The following is a 21,143-nucleotide window of genomic DNA, read 5'->3' on the forward strand; positions in this document are numbered from 1 at the left end:
TGTAAAACTTCATGGTCTTCCCTCAAAGATTATTTCAGATAGAGGTCCTCAATTCATTTCGAAATTCTGGTCACAACTTAGTAAACAATTAGGAATCGAGTTAGCTCTGTCCTCTTCCTTCCATCCACAGACTGATGGTCAAACTGAAAGAGTGAATCAGCATGTAGAACAAGGTTTAAGATGTTTATTAACAACTTCTTCTTGTCCTTGGGATGAAGTTTTGCCTTGGGCGGAATTTTCTTATAACAATACCACTCACTCGGCTTTGGGTTGTTCTCCTTTTTATTTTCTCACTGGTCAACATCCAAGATCTATCCCTATACTCTTACCTGACGAGCAACTGTCCATGCCTGCAGTTACAGATAGGTTGACACATCTGTTGGATATTCAAGATAAGGCTAGAAAGCAATGGGTTAAAAGTAAGTTAACTATGAAAAGGACTGCTGATTCTCATCGTAAACCTTCTCCTTTGTATGAGGAAGGTCAGTTAGTGTGGTTGTCAACTAGAAACATCCAGTTGGAAGGTCCTAGGAAGTTGAAACCTAGATATATTGGGCCTTTTCAAATTAAGAAAATTCTAAACCCTGTGTCTGTAAAATTAGTTTTGCCTGATGAATATGCTATTCATCCTGTTTTTCATGTCTCTCTTTTGAAGCCTTTTGAACCTTCTACTCGATCTGATAATCCACCTCCACCAGTAATAGTTGGTGATCATGTTGAGTATGAGGTTAAATCTATTCTTGATTCTAAAAGAATACGGGGTTCCTTGTTTTATTTGGTTGATTGGAAGGGTTATGATCCTTCTGAGCGATCGTGGGAACCTGAGAAGAATGTTCATGCCCCTAGACTTGTTAGGTTTTTTCATGCGTTGCATCCTGATAAACCTCGACCTATAAGACGACCTTTGGGGGGAGGAACTGTTAGGGGTGCTACCGGTCGTCTTATTTAAATTAAGACTTGAAACAGACTCTGTTAACATCTTCTTTAACGAATTAATTATTTAATATTCATATGTATAACTAATTAATAAAATATAATTTACGAATCAGAAAAGACAATTTAGATGAGTAGGAAAATGTTAGGTTTGTTTTTAAGATGCTAGATTGTAAGTTAAATTCATCCAGTTATTATCTTTGTAAACATTGCTTTTTGCAATGCTTGTTTGTTGGCAACCTATTTGTGGGTTAACTGAAAACAGAGTGTGCGCTCTTTTAGAGACAGGCTCGAGCCCGTCCTTGTGTCTGATGTCATCACTGTAAGGGGGCTCGCGCTGGCTCGTGGCAGAAGTTATTTATAGACGCTCCTGCCAACGGCTCAACGCTTCGTCTCTCGTTGAGCCTGACGAGAGCTTCTGCTTCAGCGCTGGCTGTTGTCCTGCGGACCTCTGGACTCCGTTTCCTGGCCCAAAAAGATTCATTTCCTTTCTTAAACCCATTAAACCGTAACCCTCATTTAAGCCCCGTAAGCCCTAGCTGACAGCTCCTGTTGATTGATGAGCTTCGTCGAAGACGACGCATCGGGTTTCCCTTTCCTCATTCTGACAGCCGGGAGGTTTGATTGTTTACCTTCTCTCCGCCGGCTGATCGAGTCGCCTGCTCGCCGCAGCGCGTCTGAACCAGGACAGTAAGACAATAATTATTTCAGCAACAAGAACTATTGAACATGCATATGGTTGAGAGAAAGTGACTTTAAAATAGAGTTCAGAGTGTTCAGTTAAGGATTAGCGCTAGACTTGCTGTGAGGGTAAAAACAAGCCTTGGAAGAGACAAATGATTATATGACATTACATTTGGAGCATTCAAGCAAAGGAACAAGCGCTTGCCTTGCTGATAGTATTAAAACAAGCCTTGGTAGAGGCAAGGATTTGAACTTAACTTTGGAACATTTAAGTAAATGAGCTAGCGCCTGCCTAGCTGAGAGTGATATAACAAGCCTTGGTAAAGGCAAAAGACTTGGGTGTGAAAATCCTATCGTATGATTAATTTCTGTATAATTTATGAACGCACATAGAGTAATGTACAGAAGGTTAGTTATTACCAAGGTCAGTTTGGAATGATAATTCACAGATAGCAGTGTGAACTAGATGTAGGCTGCTATTTCTTGTCTTCCAACTGCAGAATCTTCAGAACAGAAGAATTATTAAAGTCTCAGGTATGCTCTTGCATGAAGTTATTTAAGTTTAGTTCTCATTAACCCTATTAATCAAATTTATCAGTTAATTCAGCTAGAGATTAAGCGTATTTTGACATGTTATGTTTATTTGAAGGTGTCAAGACACAGAGCCTGTGCTAAAAACTTCTGTCAAAGTGTGAACAAGGGCCAGCCTATCTAATGGTCAGTAAGCACAATGTTTAGTCATTAACTTAAGTTCAAGAAGTCAGCAGCTGGGTAATTATTCATTACTATTGTACTACAGAGTAGCGTGAAGTCAACGCTGAACACCCATTAAGAAAAGGGTCCACGGCCTGGAACACTTTCTTGAGAGAGTCACAACCGAAGATCTTATCTTGTTTATTTGTTGTGAGTCTCTCTGTCCACTTCCCCTTTCCCTGGAGGGGAAGTCAATCCAGTCAGTGTCAAATTCCTGATTGGGTTGGTTGATCCTTGAGGGAGCTGGGAGTTTGCAGCTTGAAGAGGAAACGTCAGAAGAGTCTCACAGGACTTCTCAACACCAGGCCCCGCTTCTAGCTTGCTCAGGGCCGACACGGCAGACCCTAGCTTCTCTCGGTCCACTGTGTCACAGCTGCTGAGTCGCCGCTACAGCCCCTGACGTAGGTGCGCACCCTTCCACCTAGTCTGAATGCTGCAGTCCCTCTGGACCCCAGCAACGCACCCTCGCGGTCTCTTCTGCTTGCCTGGTCTGGGCGCTTATGCTCTCAAAGCTTCTGTGAGCCGTATGCAGAGGCCTTCATGCGTCACCACTCTGGGCTCCCCCAACACTGGTCCGGTATCTCTCACCACCACGACGCTGTCCTTGTGGGCTCCTAATAACCGGGGCCCTCAGGGGCCCCCGCGGTTGGGTTACTGACCGCCTCTGTCTCGCTCCAGTTGGGTGCCTAGCTGTCCCCCTGATGTGTGCTGTCTGAGACCCCTCTGGTCTGGGGGGCTCTGCGTGCCTCTCACCCCACTGCTGTTTTCACCCTGCAGCAATGGTCACTGTGGGGTATCGCCGCTGATTCCACCCACTCTGGCAGTTCCTCTGTCTGGTGATCCCACGGCTAGGCCACACTCCAAGGCCTCAGTTTCCAGGCTGCCCTGTGAAGGCGGCCCCCACCACAGACGAGCTGCACGCACCACCACCGCCACCAATAGCACTCACTGTTCTTCGCCTGCATGGTGCAGGAGTCTCCCGGGGTGCATGTTCCACAGTCCGGTGACCACGCAGGCAGGCCACAAGCCAGGGCCTCGATTTCCAGGTAGTGTCATGAAGCTTGGGCCTCATTTGGTGGACCACTCACCTTCTGAACTGCTCTGATCAGGGGGTCGCTGCGCCACTCTGGCCCCCGTTGTTGTCCACTCTGCAACAGTGAGCCTCAGTAGGGGACCGCGGCGGACTCCACCTCGCTTCGGCAGCTCCCGAGTCCGGCGATCACGTGGCAAGGCCACAATCTAGGGCCTCAATTTTCAGGCAGCGCTGTGCGGATAGGCACGCTACCGCCCGCGGCCCCCATCACGACTCACCCTTCTCCTACCACTGACGGCACTCGCTGTGCTTCACCGTCGCGGTGCGGGGGTCTCTCGGGGTGCGAGCTCCTCCCAGCCGGTTCGCGAGTCGCGACGGTCGACTGCCACATTTGCCGTAGATCACCACACGGGTACCATCTTCTTGGCAGCGCCGGGTCGTCCGCAGGACCACCCGCGAGTGTGGTACGGGCCAGCGAGCTCGCTAAACCTCACGTTTTCTGTCGCAGCGGCTTCCCCACGTAGAGTGCCTTAATTTTCTACGTGATAACGGGGGCTTTGTGTGCAGTGGGTCCACGGGCGAATGGTTGTGGCGGGGAGCCTCTGCCAGCCACGTCTTTTCAGGTCGCCATCTTGCCACGCCCGTCAGAACCACTTTTAAGGTCTGCTGTAGGCAGCTTCAACTATCTGGAAGGGCTTGTGTAATCAGTTCTTCAAAAAGTCTTATAGGGAAGACAGGGAGAAAGTGGGATCTGGGTCTTTACCTTTCAGCACTTGGCTTTCATGGGTTTTCATTGTTTGCCATTGCTATGATCGTCTGTTCATCAAGGTAACGGTATTTCATAGATGGTAATATTGTCCTTTTTTGTTCTCCCACTAAACTAAACTGAAGATGCGAGATGACGTGTAGCTTCTATGTTCTATGATGATGTTTTTACTTTGCTGACACACCAACATTTGAATTGCTAGTTTATAGCTTTTTGGTTTAGGAAGTTTTGGATGTTTGGCTACACTAGAATTTTCATTATCACACAGTGCTATTGACTAATCGCCCTTGTGTTTTCAAAATGTGCAGTCAAATAACATATAGATGGATTTACAGGCTTTGTTCACAAAATAAAGACGTCTCTGCACATAGACTTTTAAATATACCACTAAAATAGTGAGCACGTGTCGAGAGAATCTACTAATATTTTGTTGTGTATGTCTTTTAATTTTACCACTTACAAAGCAATCTTAATTTTCTACCTCCATTTTGTAACATTTGAGAATGCAGATTCACTCTACTAATGCAGTCTGTTTAGCACAGGGTCCCAACTTCCAGCTTCATAATGTTGTGGATGTTGCTTTAGTATGGGATTTTCTTTCTAGGACAGCTCGGAGTAAAAAACAAAGTTGTTAAACTATAACTACATTGTTCTTTTAAGAAACAAATATATTTATTTATATATTTATGCTTGTTGAAAAGTGATTTAGCACAGGTGTGTAAAAACAGTCTAGCAGCAAAAGAAAGATTATTATTAGGTGTAAAAATGATATCAATGAATAAGGACATGGTAACTTTCAGACAAAATTTAAGCTTGTGGCGCCCGTTTCCATTTTAATGTATACAAAGGCGAAATTCAAAATATTTTTGTATGTTACAGATTGGGATATCGACTGGAATAATGATAATTTTTCACCCCAAAAATTAGAAGACCTTTTCAAATTCCAGTTTTACTTCCTGAAATTTTTGTGTGAACTTGCTCCAACTAAAGCTCTGTGAATTCATTTACAAGAAATCAGAGCTGATCAGAAATTATTTTGGGATTGATCAAACCACTTCAGATTCAGAAAAACTTTATTCGGTTTTTCAAGCAAAAAAAACATAAAAGCAACACTATCACAGTTAATATAATACACAGTTAAAACATGGTGTATGATCATAAAAACCGTATATTAAAAACATTCAATTTAAAAGGATATAATATAAACAGCAACCATTGGGGAGCAGCTATAATAGTGGCAGCATTTATGAAATAATTAGGTCTCCCTACTATTTCTAAGTTTTAGGGCTGATTTTAAAAAAACAATCAAGAATAAAGTGCTTTCGGGCTTCAACATTTGCAAATAACAGAGGGCTGGTCGGACCTGGGTAAAATTCAGTTTTTTTTAAAGGGGCTTTAGAAAAAACCTCCGGGGTGCATCATAGAGGGAACAAACAAATAAAAAGTGCACCAAGTCCTGCGGAGACTCATTGTCGCAGTCGCAGGACGGTAGCACTTGACCTCTGTGAGAGCCCCTCGGGACAGCTGGTAAAAGGTGGTAATAGTCCAACCGGAACCTTATTAGCAGAAACCGCTCATAACCCGATATGGACCATGATAGATAAGGCTCCAGTGATGGTGTGGTTTTCAGCATAACGTGTTTGCAAACACTGGGTTTGATTAATTCCACCTCATCTCGATTCATTTGTTGTAATAAGGTGAAAGATTTTTTCACATACTCCACGTCAGCAAAAACAATCGAATCGGGATTTTAAAAAAGTTCCGGACGCCCCAGTGCAAAAAAACAGTCTTTTAAATATTTTAGCCAAGGAATTTTGAGCATGTAATCCATGGACAATACTTCTTTTAAAAGCAGGTGATTTAGGACCAAATCATTGTTAAGCCAGCACTTTAGCCAAAAAACTAGTGGCCGTAGTGCTAGGGTATCACTAATAAAAGGTGTACCAGTTTCCTCATGAACAATTAAATTGGAGGTTCCTTTTGGGACCAACAAAAGCTGTTTCAAAAAATTGTTCTCAACCACCCCAATACCATCAGCTGCCAGATACCCCCAAAGTTCACTACCGTAGCTACCTAGTGCAACACTTTTTGCCTGATAAATCTTTAGTAATGCAGCGATAGGTCGTTTGCCCATTTTCTTACCAAAGTTAAATATAGCAGAGTTTGCCCGAGTTATCTCACCCCTTTTCCTTTGGAGCAGTGGTCCCCATTTTAACTGGTCGTCGAATAAAACTCCCAGATAAGAAAATGTTCTAGTCATGGGAACCTTCTCCGTATTTACCATAAATGGATACGGTTTCTTGGTACGCAGCCCCACCTGCATAATGTAGGATTTGGTGTTATTAATAGATAAATCGCGGGCAGCCATAAAACTATGAAAGGCACTTAATAGGGATTGAAGACCTCTGGCAGTTCTAGCCAGGAGGACGGTATCGTCTGCATATAACAGAACAGGCAGACCCCTACGACCAACATAGGGGTAGTCAACTCCAGTGTTGACCAGGCACTCATCCAAATCATTAATATATAAATTAAAAAGAAAGGGGGCCAGGATACAGCCCTGCCTAACACCCCTATGAACGCTAAAATCCCTGGATACCCTAAGGTCCTGGGAGTATCTTACATTGGCCTTTGTATCCCGGTGCATGTCCCTCAGAAGGTTAACCAAAGCAGGCTCCACCACCATGGCGCCCATGGACTCCCACAGTTTACCCCGGTTAACACAGTCAAACGCGGAAGAAAGGTCCATGAACGCCATGTAGATGGTGCCCTGCCGGGCTGTAGTATATTTCCCAAGGACCATATACAGATTGAGACATTGTGCCAATGTGGAATGACCTGGCCGAAACCCATATTGGATTTTAGAAATGACCCTGTTTTCATCGGCCCATGCTGTCAATCTATTCAAGATTACTCCTCCCACGACCTTGACCACAGAGTCAATGAGGGAAATCGGTCTGTAACAGGTGGTACTATTACGGTCTCCTTTCTTAAATACTGACACAATTGTAGAGGTCCCCCAGGACCTTGGGCAGCCATGTTATGCAGCTGCGTTAAACATAGCAGTAAGAACCGGCGCCCATAAAGACACTTTAGATTTAAAAAGATCCGGGGCATGCCATCTGGTCCCGGTGCTTTGTTGCTTGACAGCCCTAAGATACCTTTTTCGACCTCATTCATTGTGAAATGTGGTAAAATTGCACCTTGTCCACCACCATACAGTTTTGACTGAGGTGTGTTGCTGTTAAAAATGAGACTAAAATGAGACACCCAGTCATCTTCAGTAATATTAGTACGGAGTGCGTTATCCCCTTCCCTATCAAACAGTGGTCTATTAATAATGCCCCAAAATCTCTCACTGTTACAAAGAGTATTGGGATCTAAAAGTTCTTGCCAGGTTTTATCCTTTATTTCGGCTTTGCGCTTTACCAAAACCTTTTTATAGGTCAGGCGTTGCGACCGAATCAACAGGGGGTCTCTGGGGCTAATCTTCAGTGCTGCCTTTAACTCTCTGGCTACTTTTGAACAAGTGTGGTCAAACCATTTAGGGTCCCTGGATAGTGGGCCAGATGTCAGGACGGTTAGCATAGAACCTACTTTTGTAACAATCCCATCAAAGGCTAAGAAGATATCCGGGGGGAGGGATGCAGGGGACACACATGATGTTAACTCGGGGGCACATGTTTTATGGATCCTATCATAGAGTAGGTCCGAGTTCACCTTCGACCATTTAAGACAACGCCTTCCATCCGTACATTTCAAAACACCCTGGGTTATCAACTTTTCCCGTAGGTTCAGTAGGTTACCATCCAAAAAGATACAGACTGGGTTATGATCACTATATATGCTTTCCTGAATTTTAAAGCACAATATAATGGATTGTAGGCCATTAGAGAGCAGAATGTGATCAATAAAAGGCCCTGGTATATCCTTTAAATGTGGGGACGGACGGATAACTACAAAGGTCCACCAAGGACATAGCTGAAACTAGGTCAAATTCATTAAGTAAATGGTTCAGCATTCAGCATGTCTCCCCGGCCAGAGTGTTTGAAGCCTACTTAGCATTAAGTGATTGACTGGAGCAGGGCACGTGGGAAGAAACAAAATATTTTATTGCGTCCCACAACTCAAACCTCACACTTGCACGAAGAAACACCATGATATGGTGGGAGCAGGTACTGGTGGTCTTTCTTGAAACCCACCCCACCTCCCATCTTTCTAAACCTACCTTAAAGAAGAAAGGCACTTCAGTGATCACAGTGTCTTCTGAATGTCGTTCGGAGTGTCTAGTTTGCTTTGGAAAGCAGTCAACTTGGCAATTATACGTCACCAGTGGGAGATTGAGATAGTAACCAAAGTGGCCATGTCTGTTTACATTGTATATTACTAAATCAGATCTGTGTTAAGACTGGAAAATGTTGTTAGTAATAGCACTGCTCTGTAATTGATTGATTGTGATTGCAAATTGTGATCATCAATACTTCCTTGAGTTAGAAGAGGCTCAAACATCCACATGTTTCATGACCTCCTGCGGCACGCTCGTATGTCTGGAGAGTACTAGGTCTTGGTATACGAAATTAACAGGGATCCACGCCTTTATGATTTGCCTCCCCGGTGGACTGGGGACACATTTTTATGCACACTTGTAAAACCCTTCATAAGTGGCACACAATATGCTGAGGGGAAGCTTGGAGAATATTTTCCCATATCATCTTGCAACTTCTGAGCAGGACCACAGTTTTTTTTAATATTAGGGATCTTTCCAATGTTTTCTGGGGGCACTTTGATGTAGTAGACCCCCGAAGGTAGTTGGAAGTTTTTGGGTATAATTTCAACTGTATCCCAGCCCACATAACTTGATTGGTTTATTGCAACATGGCAAATGTTGTTGAAGTTGACTTGGTTGCAGTTCTGCCCTCTCTATAAAGTAAAGGTGGGTGGCAACTATGAAGTGAAGCACATTTTCAGTCCTGCTGAGGGTAATATATGTCGCAGTGAGTAATGGATACGTGGCACACGTGAGAGCTCTTGAAGGTTTTAGCCACTGATGCTTTATGTTGCCTTTAGAGAATTTCTGAAATATCTGCCATCTACTAATGTCCTCTGATCTATGAGCAATGAAAACATCTAGTATTGCAGTGCCCGTCAAAGCCCTGGTTGCAATCAGCAAAGATGATCACCCCAATCACAAATCAATGAGGTCAGAGGGAAATGAGGTTAGATATGTCGTGAGGAGCTCAGCTGTAGCACAAATCAGGACGGTATCTGTTTGGAATAGGAGTCAATACTTCTATGTATCTCCATGTTGATTCATGACCTTGTGGCAAACCTAGTGATTAAATTATTCCTAAAACAAAAAGTATTGTTGTTAAGAAGTCATCTGGAACTTTCTAAAAAGACACCTTAAATATGAGAGAAGCAAGTTAGTGGAAAATGCACTGAAAGTATTAGAATTGATGGAGCCTTTTCAGCTTAACCAACATGCCATTTTCCTCCCTCTTGGAAGATGCTCATAGAGTTTGGAACTATAAGGCAGGAATAAAGAGATAGGGTAATGCCTCCATCAAGTATTATCTGGAAGCTCCCACAATATTCACCAATGAATGGGTGATGCCACCCAATAGACAAAAGGATGTGCTCCTGGCCAAGGTAAAGATAGATCAGATTAATTTGCATTGGTGCAGTTACCAGAAATGATCTGCGTTTTGTATAATGAGGTTGCAACAGGGACAAATGTGAGTATATAGCTGGGTAACCTCAGCACGGCCCATAGGGGCTCAATTGTTATTATTCGTTTCTGTGTCTTGAATCCACTGGGAAAAGGCTGAGACGTTGGTGTACACGCCAAGGCCGTCCGTGCTGCAACCCATGTTCCAGCTTAGTATTCCTACCAGCTTTATTGAGCCACCGATGATGCATACCAATGGGCCGCCGGTGTCCCCCTAATGAAAAGAAAAGGAAAGGACCAGATTGGCTTGGGTTTCAGATTACAACTTTTCAATACAGACAGCATTGTTCTTCTAGATTTATTTTCAGTTTTTTTTTAATGTTTGGAACACATACATTACTCATATCTCCGTTATACTACCGAATAACATGCATAAACCCCTCACCTGAGGAGGAAGAAGAATCGTCATACCAGGCATCAGGCTAATAAGTGAATGCACCCATCAGCACAGTCCATTGAACAAGCAATTTATGAATAACCAAATCTCAACCCATAACTCAGGCGCCACCTCTTCGATAGGTCCACATGCAAGCATTTCATTAGAGCCCTTCGAAGGGAGGCAATGTTACCTCCCATTCACAGCCCCTGTAGGGGTAGTTAACGCCATGTACAGGTGCCCGACGTGGAGGCCCATGGGGGGTTTAAGTGTCATCCATCCTGCAGGGGTCTGGAACTGATACTATCAGAGCCCTCAACATCTGCACGTAATTCCTCCACTAACGCGTCCAATGCACGTGCCTCGGGCCATTTGGCATTGGCCTCTCTTAGCCTCACAGAGAAGATTAGCTCCCTCATAATCAGCCCACTTCTGCAATTTCTCCTTCCATCTAACTAACTGGGGGCCTTTTGTGTGTTTCCAATGGATCGTGATCTGTTGTTTCGCTAATATGAGCACAAGATCCATGGACTTAGTAGTGACTTTATTCTTAGCGGGCTTTGGGAACAAATTCAGGAGACAGGGCACTGGTTCTACATGGAGGGAAAATCTTTAATCTCTGATATCAATGCCACCATCTCCCTACAGATGTCCCCTGGGGGGGGCAACCCCTTACCATATGTTATGTATCATGTCTGGGTTCAACAGTTGTCCCCCAGGACAATGCAATGCCGCTCCAGGATAGTACCTACCGATTCTGTCATGTGTTAGGTAGGTCCTGTGCCAGCAATAATAGTTCATCAATTTAAACCACACCTTCCTGGAGACCTGGGCATTCCTTCCTGTATCCTAACCCAATCTGCATCCGTGATAAGATTGGTTCGTATCAGTCACCCAAGTAGCTGTAAGGGTGGTAAGGGAGGTGTGTGTGTCTGGCCGCAGGCCTGTATAGAGGGTTGTGACAGCCCTGTGCCTACCAAAAGTTGTGCAGAGTCACTGGTTCCTCCTGACCCCACCACCATTGCAGGAGTGCAGCCAGTGCACGATACTACAGAAAGTGGCCCGACATATCATACCCTAGCTGCAGGTCCTTGAAGGGACGCAGACTCCTACCATTGTAAAGATCCCTGACAGTTAGCAGGCCCTGAGCCACCCACATCCCCAGTCTAGTGCCAGCACCTTTCGGCAAATGGGCTGTGAGCCAGCTAATGTACACAGCCGGGGCCTATGGAACAGCCACTCCTACTCGCTATAAATATCGCACCCAGAATTATCTGGCCTCCTCCTGCAGAGCACTAGGCTCCACCCTGAGTCCCGAGGCTCCAGTATGAACTGTTGCAACCAGGGCAGCATTTGTATGCCACCCTTCAACGCTATGTCCAGCCATCTGGCTACCTACTGCCTCTGGGTCGCTATGTAACAGCCTCAAATATGGGCCCGCCAGCCTACCATCTCACACTGGGCCCTGTAATTTCACTAGGGCTCCCCAAATTAGATCTACCAGAAGAGAATGTATTTTGCTGAACTTTGAGCGAGAGACCAGAGCCTAATTGAGCCACATAACACCGATATACCCTTGCCCAGATTACGCTCTAACTATTGTTCTTCTAGATATGCCATATTTGCAGACTGCTTGGCATATTCATTGATGCTGGCAATATTAGGGGGCAGGTTTACTATCATTTTATCCTGGGTTTGTTTCACAAAAGTGATGCAACCCAGTGCAAAATGTTTATTTAGAATGTATTGTCCAGTGCAAAACTTGATTTACGTTGGAAAGATTTGTGAAAATAATGTAAAGCAGCACCATAGGTCAAGTGGGGGTTCTATCAGGGAGGTCATGGGCATTCCCTTGCAGCCACCAATGATTTTTGACTCAAAGTCAACTCTATTAACTATAGTAGATAGTGCTTTGCACCAAAAAATGCTACCTGTTTGAGGTAGGTGTTAAATAGAAGAAAGGTTTTTATATCTCCAAACGTTTTCAACTTTCATGTGTGCTGCACACATCCAAAGTGGGAAAGTTTGTCTAGGCATAGTATTTAGCCTTTATTTAAAAATCCTATGCTAGACATGATGCAGATACCTTTGCACCATAGAGCGTGCAAGAGTATGTGTGTGCATGGCACTCAACATCTTGCTTGTATACCAGTGTAAGGGAAAGAGCCGGACAGCACCATATCTTAGTAGATATGTGTAGTAATAATGAAGTCCATGGCCAAGGTGTAGTTTCAAGTAGATTTATTACGCTGTAATCACAAGTTGTGCATATCCTGTAGAACAGCCCCACCAGGAGCAACCTCCCTGCAGCATAGCCCATCTTCAACTATCAGCACTCACACCAGGCACCCAAGAATTCCAAACATGCCCATCACACCAACATTCCACACAGAACACTCACACTGGCTTAGCAGCTAGGAACCAGGTAACATAGGAACAATATTAACACAATAGGAAGATACCACAATATGGCACTGTCCTGACCTCCCCCTCTCATGAAACGCAGGGTCTTGCATCAACTTCAATTGCAGCACATCACTGCATGAGTTTTTAGTAAATATCCCCCTAGACCTTGAACAATCACTCATTTTCTGGATCAAAGGAATGAGGCCTAAACATTCCACAGCTGACGCAAAACACTTCACTTGTGTAAACATCTAGCTGAGCAAAGTATCAGGAAGACACGCCTTCTCCATCTATGCTCCCAGGATCCAGAGCTACATCACCATCAGTGGCAAAGTGACTGTCGATTCAGAAGGAAGTTGAGGATCCTCCTCTTTAGAGAATACCTCCTCACTACAAGATGAGATTCACCACCATCTGCACACCCTGCCTCACTGTAAATGGTACTGAATTAATACTCTGTGCTTCCACTCTTGTTCAACTCTCTGTTGCTCTCTGGCTTGGTTCATGCTCTACAAACGTTTGTACATGCATATATGCACACATCATTAAATCCATATCATTTAGTGTTGGCGGAACAACCTTTGATGGTTTTCTAGGAAGGATAAAATATGCTTATGCCACTTCACCCAAGGATAGAGACAAACCGAGTTCCACTAGACTAATGATATTAAATTTCATATCTTTACAGGCCAAGCAACTTCTTCTCATAGAAAACGTTTAATACAAAACAAACCATCATACAGGAACACAGCCCAAACAAATCAGAAGATAATCGCGCAAGAAGCCAAGTGGATCTAACAGCCTTATACAAAAAACAAGTTACCCAATGTTTGACCGTTGGCAATTGCCCTATTGCCAGTTGATATGCCTCGTGGACTGAGTAGTACCGAAGACCGTTGTCAGAATATCGTCTGACACAACCTCCTAGAGTAACAGAAACACCAGCCTCTGCCACTTATGTGGATAGAATTTTACCTAGAGATGTGTTCCTTCAGAGATGTGTTCCTCAGATTCTCCCTCATTTTAGTTGACACTGATGTCTATTTTAAACTCCATGTCACCCAATTATTTTTGTGTTGGCTAAAGAATCATTGCAAATTACACATTTTACTGAAAATTTTTGATGCAACCTTCCAATTTTGAATTTAAAACACTTAGCAAAAGAATGCAGCACAAACATGTAAGAAAGTGTGTGACTTTATAAAATCTCATCATTTTCCATTATATACAGAGGTGGGCAATCTAGCAACCCCCCACATAGAGCCAGGCTAGAGCAGATCAAAGGTTCTGGTTCAGCGCAAAAAGCCAAAGCGCAAACCAAGCCATTAACATTTTTGGCAGGTAAATCACACAAAAAACATCTAGTATTAATATGATAAAAACAATGAAAAAATTTTTAATTAAAAAAATATGATTCAATTTAATACGTTAGATAACATGACTGAATTGAGGAGCACAATTTCAAAGCAATAGGTTATAAACAAAACCTCAGTAGGGAAGAAATAGGGGTGCCTATTTCTTTTTTGGGTTGCACAGTCCCCATTGGACAAGAGCCAAGCCAGAGCCGGGCCCATGCCCTTGCGTGGCGTGCCCACTACTATTCAATTTTGGCTATGGTGAATAAACCTGAATATACTTAATGTACTCATGGTATTTAGTCATAAACCATTTTAAAGTGTAATTTGAATTCCAGATTTGAAATACTTTTGTTAAATTGTGAGAATTTTCGTACAAGTCTGCTCACTGAGCGGTCAAGCCGGCACCAGCGAATGTTTACCTGACCCTGTATGCACCTCACCTTGCAAGCCCCGGGGATTGTGCTGGAGTTGCTGCACAACATATCCGACTGTATAAAGACAATGTTCGGCAAGTACCGTGTCTGGAAAATCTGGTTGCACGTATCGTGGTTAAGGAGCGAGACGGGTGTCACTTTCACTTGGGAAGCCGGAAACTGCTGCACTCCTACCAGAGGAAAAAAAAAGATGGCGTCAGAGCTTCCGGCAATTTATTTATTTATGCGTTTTTATATAGCGCGGACTTTACCCGAAGGTGTCAGAGCAGTTCACAATAGGAACAGAACTGATACAAGAGAACATTACAAGTGAACAAATTACAAAAGCAAAAGTTACAATACATGAGGCAAAAGTGACAATCGTGAGCAATCAAAATACAAGAGGTAGCAAACGGTGCATTACAGGAGGAAAAAGTGACATGTGTGCAGGTTACAAAAGCGTACAAAGTACAAGTAGAGGTATAATACTGCAATAAATGGAGAACACTCAAATACAACAACAAACGTTACGTAGGCAATGGTGGCACTTGTGCAAGTATCGAAAGCAAACAAAAAGAGAAAAGTGGCGTGTGCATGTTACAAAAGAGTACCAAACACAGGTAAAAGGGTAGTACTGCAATAAATGGCAGTCTCTCTGTGGTGTGCGAGGTCAGGGCCTCACACGTGGGCATACAGGATCTACAAAGGGACACAGACACTGGAGGTTTGCTGGTATGCCGGAAAGACCCCGAGCGGTCTTCCGCTTGTTTATTTTATACCTCGGAGCGAGCCCGCCCCGAGGGTGTGTGTATGCGTGTAGAAGTGGATACATTGTAGGTGTAGGGCCGGGTGGCTCTCTACATCCCTCCTTCAATTTAGCTGGTTAGTAGAGTCACTACCTCACCACGGTGAGATCCAGGCAAAGTCTCTTAGCCTTTGGCTCAGAACTGGGTTGGGCCTCAGATGGTACCTGCGGCTTCTGCACGCGGGGGAACCGGCAACCCCAGCCGGGGTCCCGTCGGTACTCCGCACTGGAGACGGGGGGCCTGCCATGGTGTCCTGAGATGTGTCTGGTTGGCTAGCCCTTTCATCAGTCCCTCTCTGGCTCAGCCGCGGGGTGTTGGCTTCAGCCCATGGCCCTTCATCGTCCTGATCGCCTGTCTCTGTGCATGATGCTTCAATGATGTTCTCGGAGGTGCCAGCCGGCCCTCTCACTTTCTTGAAGCAGGATATGTTGCGGGTGACTGTCTGACGGCCTCGGCTCGCCGTCACCATGGTTCCCTGAACGTTTTCAACTGTCCACCTCTCTGGTTCAAAAGGAGTCCTGAATTTCCACCCTGGATGGCGATCTTGGACCACCACGGTGTCTCCTTCTCGTATTCCGGGTTGTTTTGCGTGTCCAGCAGCGCTCGCCTTCTGATTAGTTAGGAGCCTCCGCGACTGGATGTCTTCGCTGTTCCTTGTCTCTGGAGTCCAGGTGGGTGCTGTTGGTATATTTCCTCGTGGTGCCTTCTTGAATACAAGTTACAGCGCCAACTGCAGACATAACAGCCACCACCTCTACAAACAGTGGTCCTTTTTTAGGGGAAGGCCCCATGATCAGAATTCCACCCGACAAAACTTCGGTATCCCCAGACGAAACACCAGGCATGGAAAAACCCAAAGTAACAAAGGACCAAGGAAGGCCGCAGAGGAATGTGAAGAAGTGAACTCTTTGGTTATAAACATCTCATCAAAACATCGAACCTTGGAAGAGATAAAGTTACTTAACAAAGGAACTTCTTTTGTTCCATCCTACATGTCAAATGCACTAGAGACGGAGGTAGCTCTCTTTAAATTCATGCGCAAGTTGAGATTGAGGTGGTTCTTCACCATTAATCCCAGCACAGATGAACTAACACCGGAACAGAAGAAATTCAGACCTAAAAGTAGATTTCTGTCACCAGTTTCACACAAGACACTTGACACATTTGAAACACTTGTCAAAAAGGATCTGGAAGAAATCAAATATGGATCTAAGCAGCACCAAAATTTCAGTCCTAAGGAGCGACGGATCTTAAATAAACTGAGACAGGATCCTTCGATTACATTTCATCCGGCTGACAAGGGAGGAGCCTTGGTGGTACTTGATACGGATTTCTACAATCAAAGTGTGTCTGAACATATACAGGATGCAGACACCTATCTCCCCTTGGAACATGACCCAACTAATGAACTATTGAGGACATTAGGAGATTTTCTATCGAGTGCCCTTGAATCAGGCATCATAGATGAAAATACCAAGAAGTTTCTTTTCAATTCTTCACCAAAAGTCCCTACCCTATATATGCTACCAAAGGTGCACAAGCACAGAACCCACCCACCATTTCGACCCATTGTAGCAGGGTGCGGATCTATTCACGAGTCATTGGGATATTACCTTGATTTCTATCTACAACCGTTGGTTCAATCTTGGACCACGTATGTAAAAGACACAACTGACTGTTTAAATAAGTTGGAAACACAGAAACATCTTTTCACTCAAAACATTTGGCTTTGCACCATCGACGTGGTCGCACTATATACTTCGATTGCACACGAGGAAGGATTGGAGGCAATAGAATGGCGATTACTACACTCTGAAATTGATCATGATAAGGCCACTTTTCTTTTAGAATTACTACATTTTGCCCTCTACCACAACTATTTTGCATGGCAGGATAAGTTTTATATTCAGCGTACTGGAACAGCGATGGGATTTCCAGGAGCACCATCATATGCAAATACTTACATGGCTTACTTTGAGGACCAACACATAATATCCAATTCGGTGTGGAAAAATCATGCAGCAGTATTTCTGCGGTATATTGATGACATACTTGTCATCTGGACAGGCACCAGAGAACTATTGGAAGAAAGCATCACCAAGTTGAATGAGCTGAATCCCAGAATCAGGTTCACACACGACATTGATAAGGAGAAAATTCATTTTTTGGATATTGAGACAAGAAAAACAACTAATGGCTTGGAAACATCGGTATACAGGAAACCTACAGACGTTAATAACGCACTCCTCTTCACAAGTGCTCATCCATATAGTCTAAAAAAACACCTTCCCATCTCACAGATGATGCGAATTAAGAGGATTACATCAGACGAAAATCAATGTAAGGAAGACATCCAAAAACAAACCCAGGAATATAAGGAGCAAGGTTACCCAGATAAAATACTTAAAGAAGCTGTTCATACCTTATCAGGTAAATCTCGTGAAGAACTTTTGACACCAAAAGCTAAGACTCCAATGAAACGAGAAGTATTTGTCATCAAAAATTCAACTCAAACCACTCAGATTAAGACTATAATCAGGAACCGCTGGGAACTCATTGAGAACGAACCAGATTTTGCAACAGTGTTTCATGGTTTTCCACTATTTGCACACACCAGGACTAAAAACTTAAGGGAATTTCTGAAATCCTCAAAAAAAAATGTAAGACAAAAAGAAAAAGGAATGATGAAATGTTACAACTGTGGACAATGTGGTAATGTCATCACTGGTGATCAATTCATGCATCCACACACGGGTGTAAGCATAAAATTAAGACACAATGCAGATTGTAACACGGAAGGAGTGGTATATGCGATTAAATGCCCATGTGGGCTGGTTTATGTGGGACGTACCAGCAGAAAAATTAAGACACGAATAGTGGAGCATAAGAGTCGCATTAGGAACCGTAACACAAACTCCTCACTAGCTAAACATTGGGTAGAAGCCAAACATACTATTCCCCAACTCAGGTACACAGTTTTAGAACGTATTGTACACATTCCAGGAATGGATTTTAATACCCTCCTAGCTAGGAGGGAGACTCATTGGATAAAGTCTTTAGTAACTGTGATCCCGGGAGGTCTAAATGACCATTATGAATTATTATGTTTTCTTTATTAATACATGAATTTCTATCAGATTGTAAGGGAGTACACTGAGATTCACTTCACACATTTTTAATCACAATAATTGCATGTCTCTGCACCTATATGCATGGTTCTTTTGGGTATATTTTCCTTTAGACCGAATATTTGGCACGTACACTTCTATTTTCAGCAGGATTCTTTAGAGATCCACTTATGTTCATGCTTCTGCTTTAGTTTACGGCTCACTTTTATCCTCGGATTTATTTACTATATTTTTATTGCAATTTTTCATAGCGCTATTCGTTTTCACGTATTACTAATAGTTTTTGTGAGGCGGTTTTCCAGTAGTATCTATCTAGAAGTTATAGCCTGTAGAGCATGTTTTTCCACTTTCCTTGCATTAGTAACCTGGTGCACGGAGGTCTATGTGAACGAATTACGTTATTGATAGTCCGTTTTTAGTGTTTGAGCTTGCCTTCTAACATCCGGCGAGTTCCGCACCACGTGACCAGATGGGCGGACTCGCGTCTCTGGCTTCACACAGGGTGTCGGCGTTGGCGGCAACAGGTCGGTGTATTTATCAAATCCGACATGCAAAACCTGACTAGTTTTTGGAATTTAGGTTTAATATACTCATTGTATGTTTATATTTTCGTTGTAGATAGATTTCCTATGAGTCTAGAATAGCGGATTGGCACTTTTTGACAGTACAGGCGGTAAGCTCCATTTTACTATCCACAGCTGGTTTATTTTCTTAACAAATCCCACACCTTAGTTTTAAATAATTCCCGTCCGTTTATTTTCAGGATACGGGATTGGTACCAGTATCAGCGCCGGATAATCGGTTTTGGTGACGCCATCTGGGCGTTTTTCAGTTGTAGTACGAAAACTTTTTTTGGAGCATGCAGTCATTTTATTAGACCTTCATCTTGGTGACAGTCTCTATTTATAACACCGCTATCATTCCACTTGGGACACTTTCTATACGCATGATATTTTACAGGACTGTCTGGCCTTGCACCTTTTAGATATTGAGCAGATACACTCTCTTCATATGGTTGCTTTAATATTCACAACAAGGGGCATTTCTCCTCAGTCATGGGGTTTTCTTTCTCGGTGGCACTCCCGAGCGTTTTTTTGAACATTGTTTTATTCATGTGAGAATTCGATACAGTTTCTTTATGTTGCTGTTTTGTAGATCTCGTAGAATCTGCACTACAAGACGGCGACATTCCACGTATCTTGTACCCTCGACCTCATTTCATTGATCCCCTGACGAAGGGTTCATTTTGCAACCCGAAATGCATTGGGACTCCGGATATTAATTTGGTGTAATAACATTTATGTGATTGTTTTCATACAGCAAGTGATTTGAAAATATGGATGATTTAATATTTGCAGCTACTTTCGCTAATACAGAATACAAATGCAAAGTGATGTACTTTTGTATTACTTGTTTTTGATGAAGATGTTATTTATTGATAAATAAATGTGTATGGTTTATGCAGATGAACTAAGGTTTAACACTCACTTTGAACTTTTAAAGGCTTAACGCCTAGCAGCTGTGCATCTAGCAGTCCAGGGTATCCCTGGGCTCATATTTACACATTTGTTACTCAGTAGGGAGCAGGGCACGCACCCTTCTTAACGCTTCCTTGGCTCTGGGTTCTGTTCCTTCCTCCTTCAAATCCGCCATAGTTTTTCCTATTCTTAAAAAACCTGGTCTAGACCCCTCTCTTCTTTCTAATTTTAGGCCTATCTCTCTTCTCCCTTATCTGGGTAAGATCCTTGAAAGCTATGTTACATCTTGTCTGTCCACCGTGAAGAAAAAAACAGGTCAGGAAACGGTGGGGAGAGTGACGAGATCCAAAAAGAGGGGGAACCAACAACAATAGGCTGCACAGACACCAATACCCCAGCTAGATCAATTGTTGTAAATTTGTCAAAGAGAGAGCTAGATATTCAAGAAATTTCGGTCCTCAGTAAGGGTCTGGGCTTCTGTCCAAATCAGACAGGAGGGGATGTTGACTTATTTGTTGATTTGATGAAGTTCTGTAGATTGTTAAAATTGAAGGATCATTTCTCACGCAATCCAACTATGAATGCTAATTTGAATGTAGCTAAAAATGTTTCGGACTATACTGTAAATGAAATAAACACTATACAAGCAATGATGTCTGTGGAATTTGATACACCCATTAATATTGAAACTGTAAGAGATGAACTAAATATAATGGAGGATGTACATATTGAAAGTGGATTGAAACCAAGATCTAAATTCATCCCAACAGGCACTCATCCTAATATAGAGATCTTCCGGGATAAGGTTAGCAAAGCATTCTACCAAATGCTCGAAAATCCGAAACAACTCACTCCCCCAAAATACAATCTGACCCGGACTGAGTCCGAGGCCCTAAAAAAGCTACAGTCAGACACAAATATCGTCATCCGTGAAGCTGACAAGGGTGGGAATGTGATTGTTATGAATAAAGAGGATTACATGAATGAAATTGGCCGACAGCTATCCGACTCTACATGCTATACTAGAATCAGCAATAACCCTACGGAGGCACTTGCATCCCATATAAACATGAGACTAGTTGAGTGGTGCGAGACAGGTTTACTCAGCGCTGAGGAATGCAGGTATCTTACGGTCACAGCTCCTTCGTATCCATGTATTTACATACTCCCGAAAATTCACAAGGGGGGCCCCTTTCCTCCGGGTCGCCCCATTATATCCGGAGTTAATTCACCAACAGAGAAACTGTCGGAGTATGTGGATACTTTCATCCAGCCCATGGT

The 21,143-nt window shown here is 43.4% G+C and overlaps 1 protein-coding gene across 1 annotated transcript in view; it reads right to left on the reverse strand.

Annotated features, from left to right (window-relative positions):
• Positions 1 to 5,224: 5,224 nt before the first annotated feature.
• The window catches only part of LOC144768693 (prostasin-like), a 151,160-nt gene continuing 135,241 nt past the window's right edge, over positions 5,225 to 21,143 (reverse strand). The window contains exons 4-5 of the mRNA XM_078652553.1: positions 14,478 to 14,641; positions 5,225 to 10,111 (exon numbers count right to left, since the gene is read on the reverse strand). Coding sequence (XP_078508679.1) covers positions 9,947 to 10,111; positions 14,478 to 14,641 — 329 coding nt within the window. The 3' untranslated portion in view covers positions 5,225 to 9,946. The remainder of the gene's footprint in view (positions 10,112 to 14,477; positions 14,642 to 21,143) is intronic.

This window comes from Lissotriton helveticus, chromosome 7 (genome assembly GCF_964261635.1).
Source record: "Lissotriton helveticus chromosome 7, aLisHel1.1, whole genome shotgun sequence".
NCBI classification, from domain to species: Eukaryota; Metazoa; Chordata; class Amphibia; order Caudata; family Salamandridae; genus Lissotriton; species Lissotriton helveticus.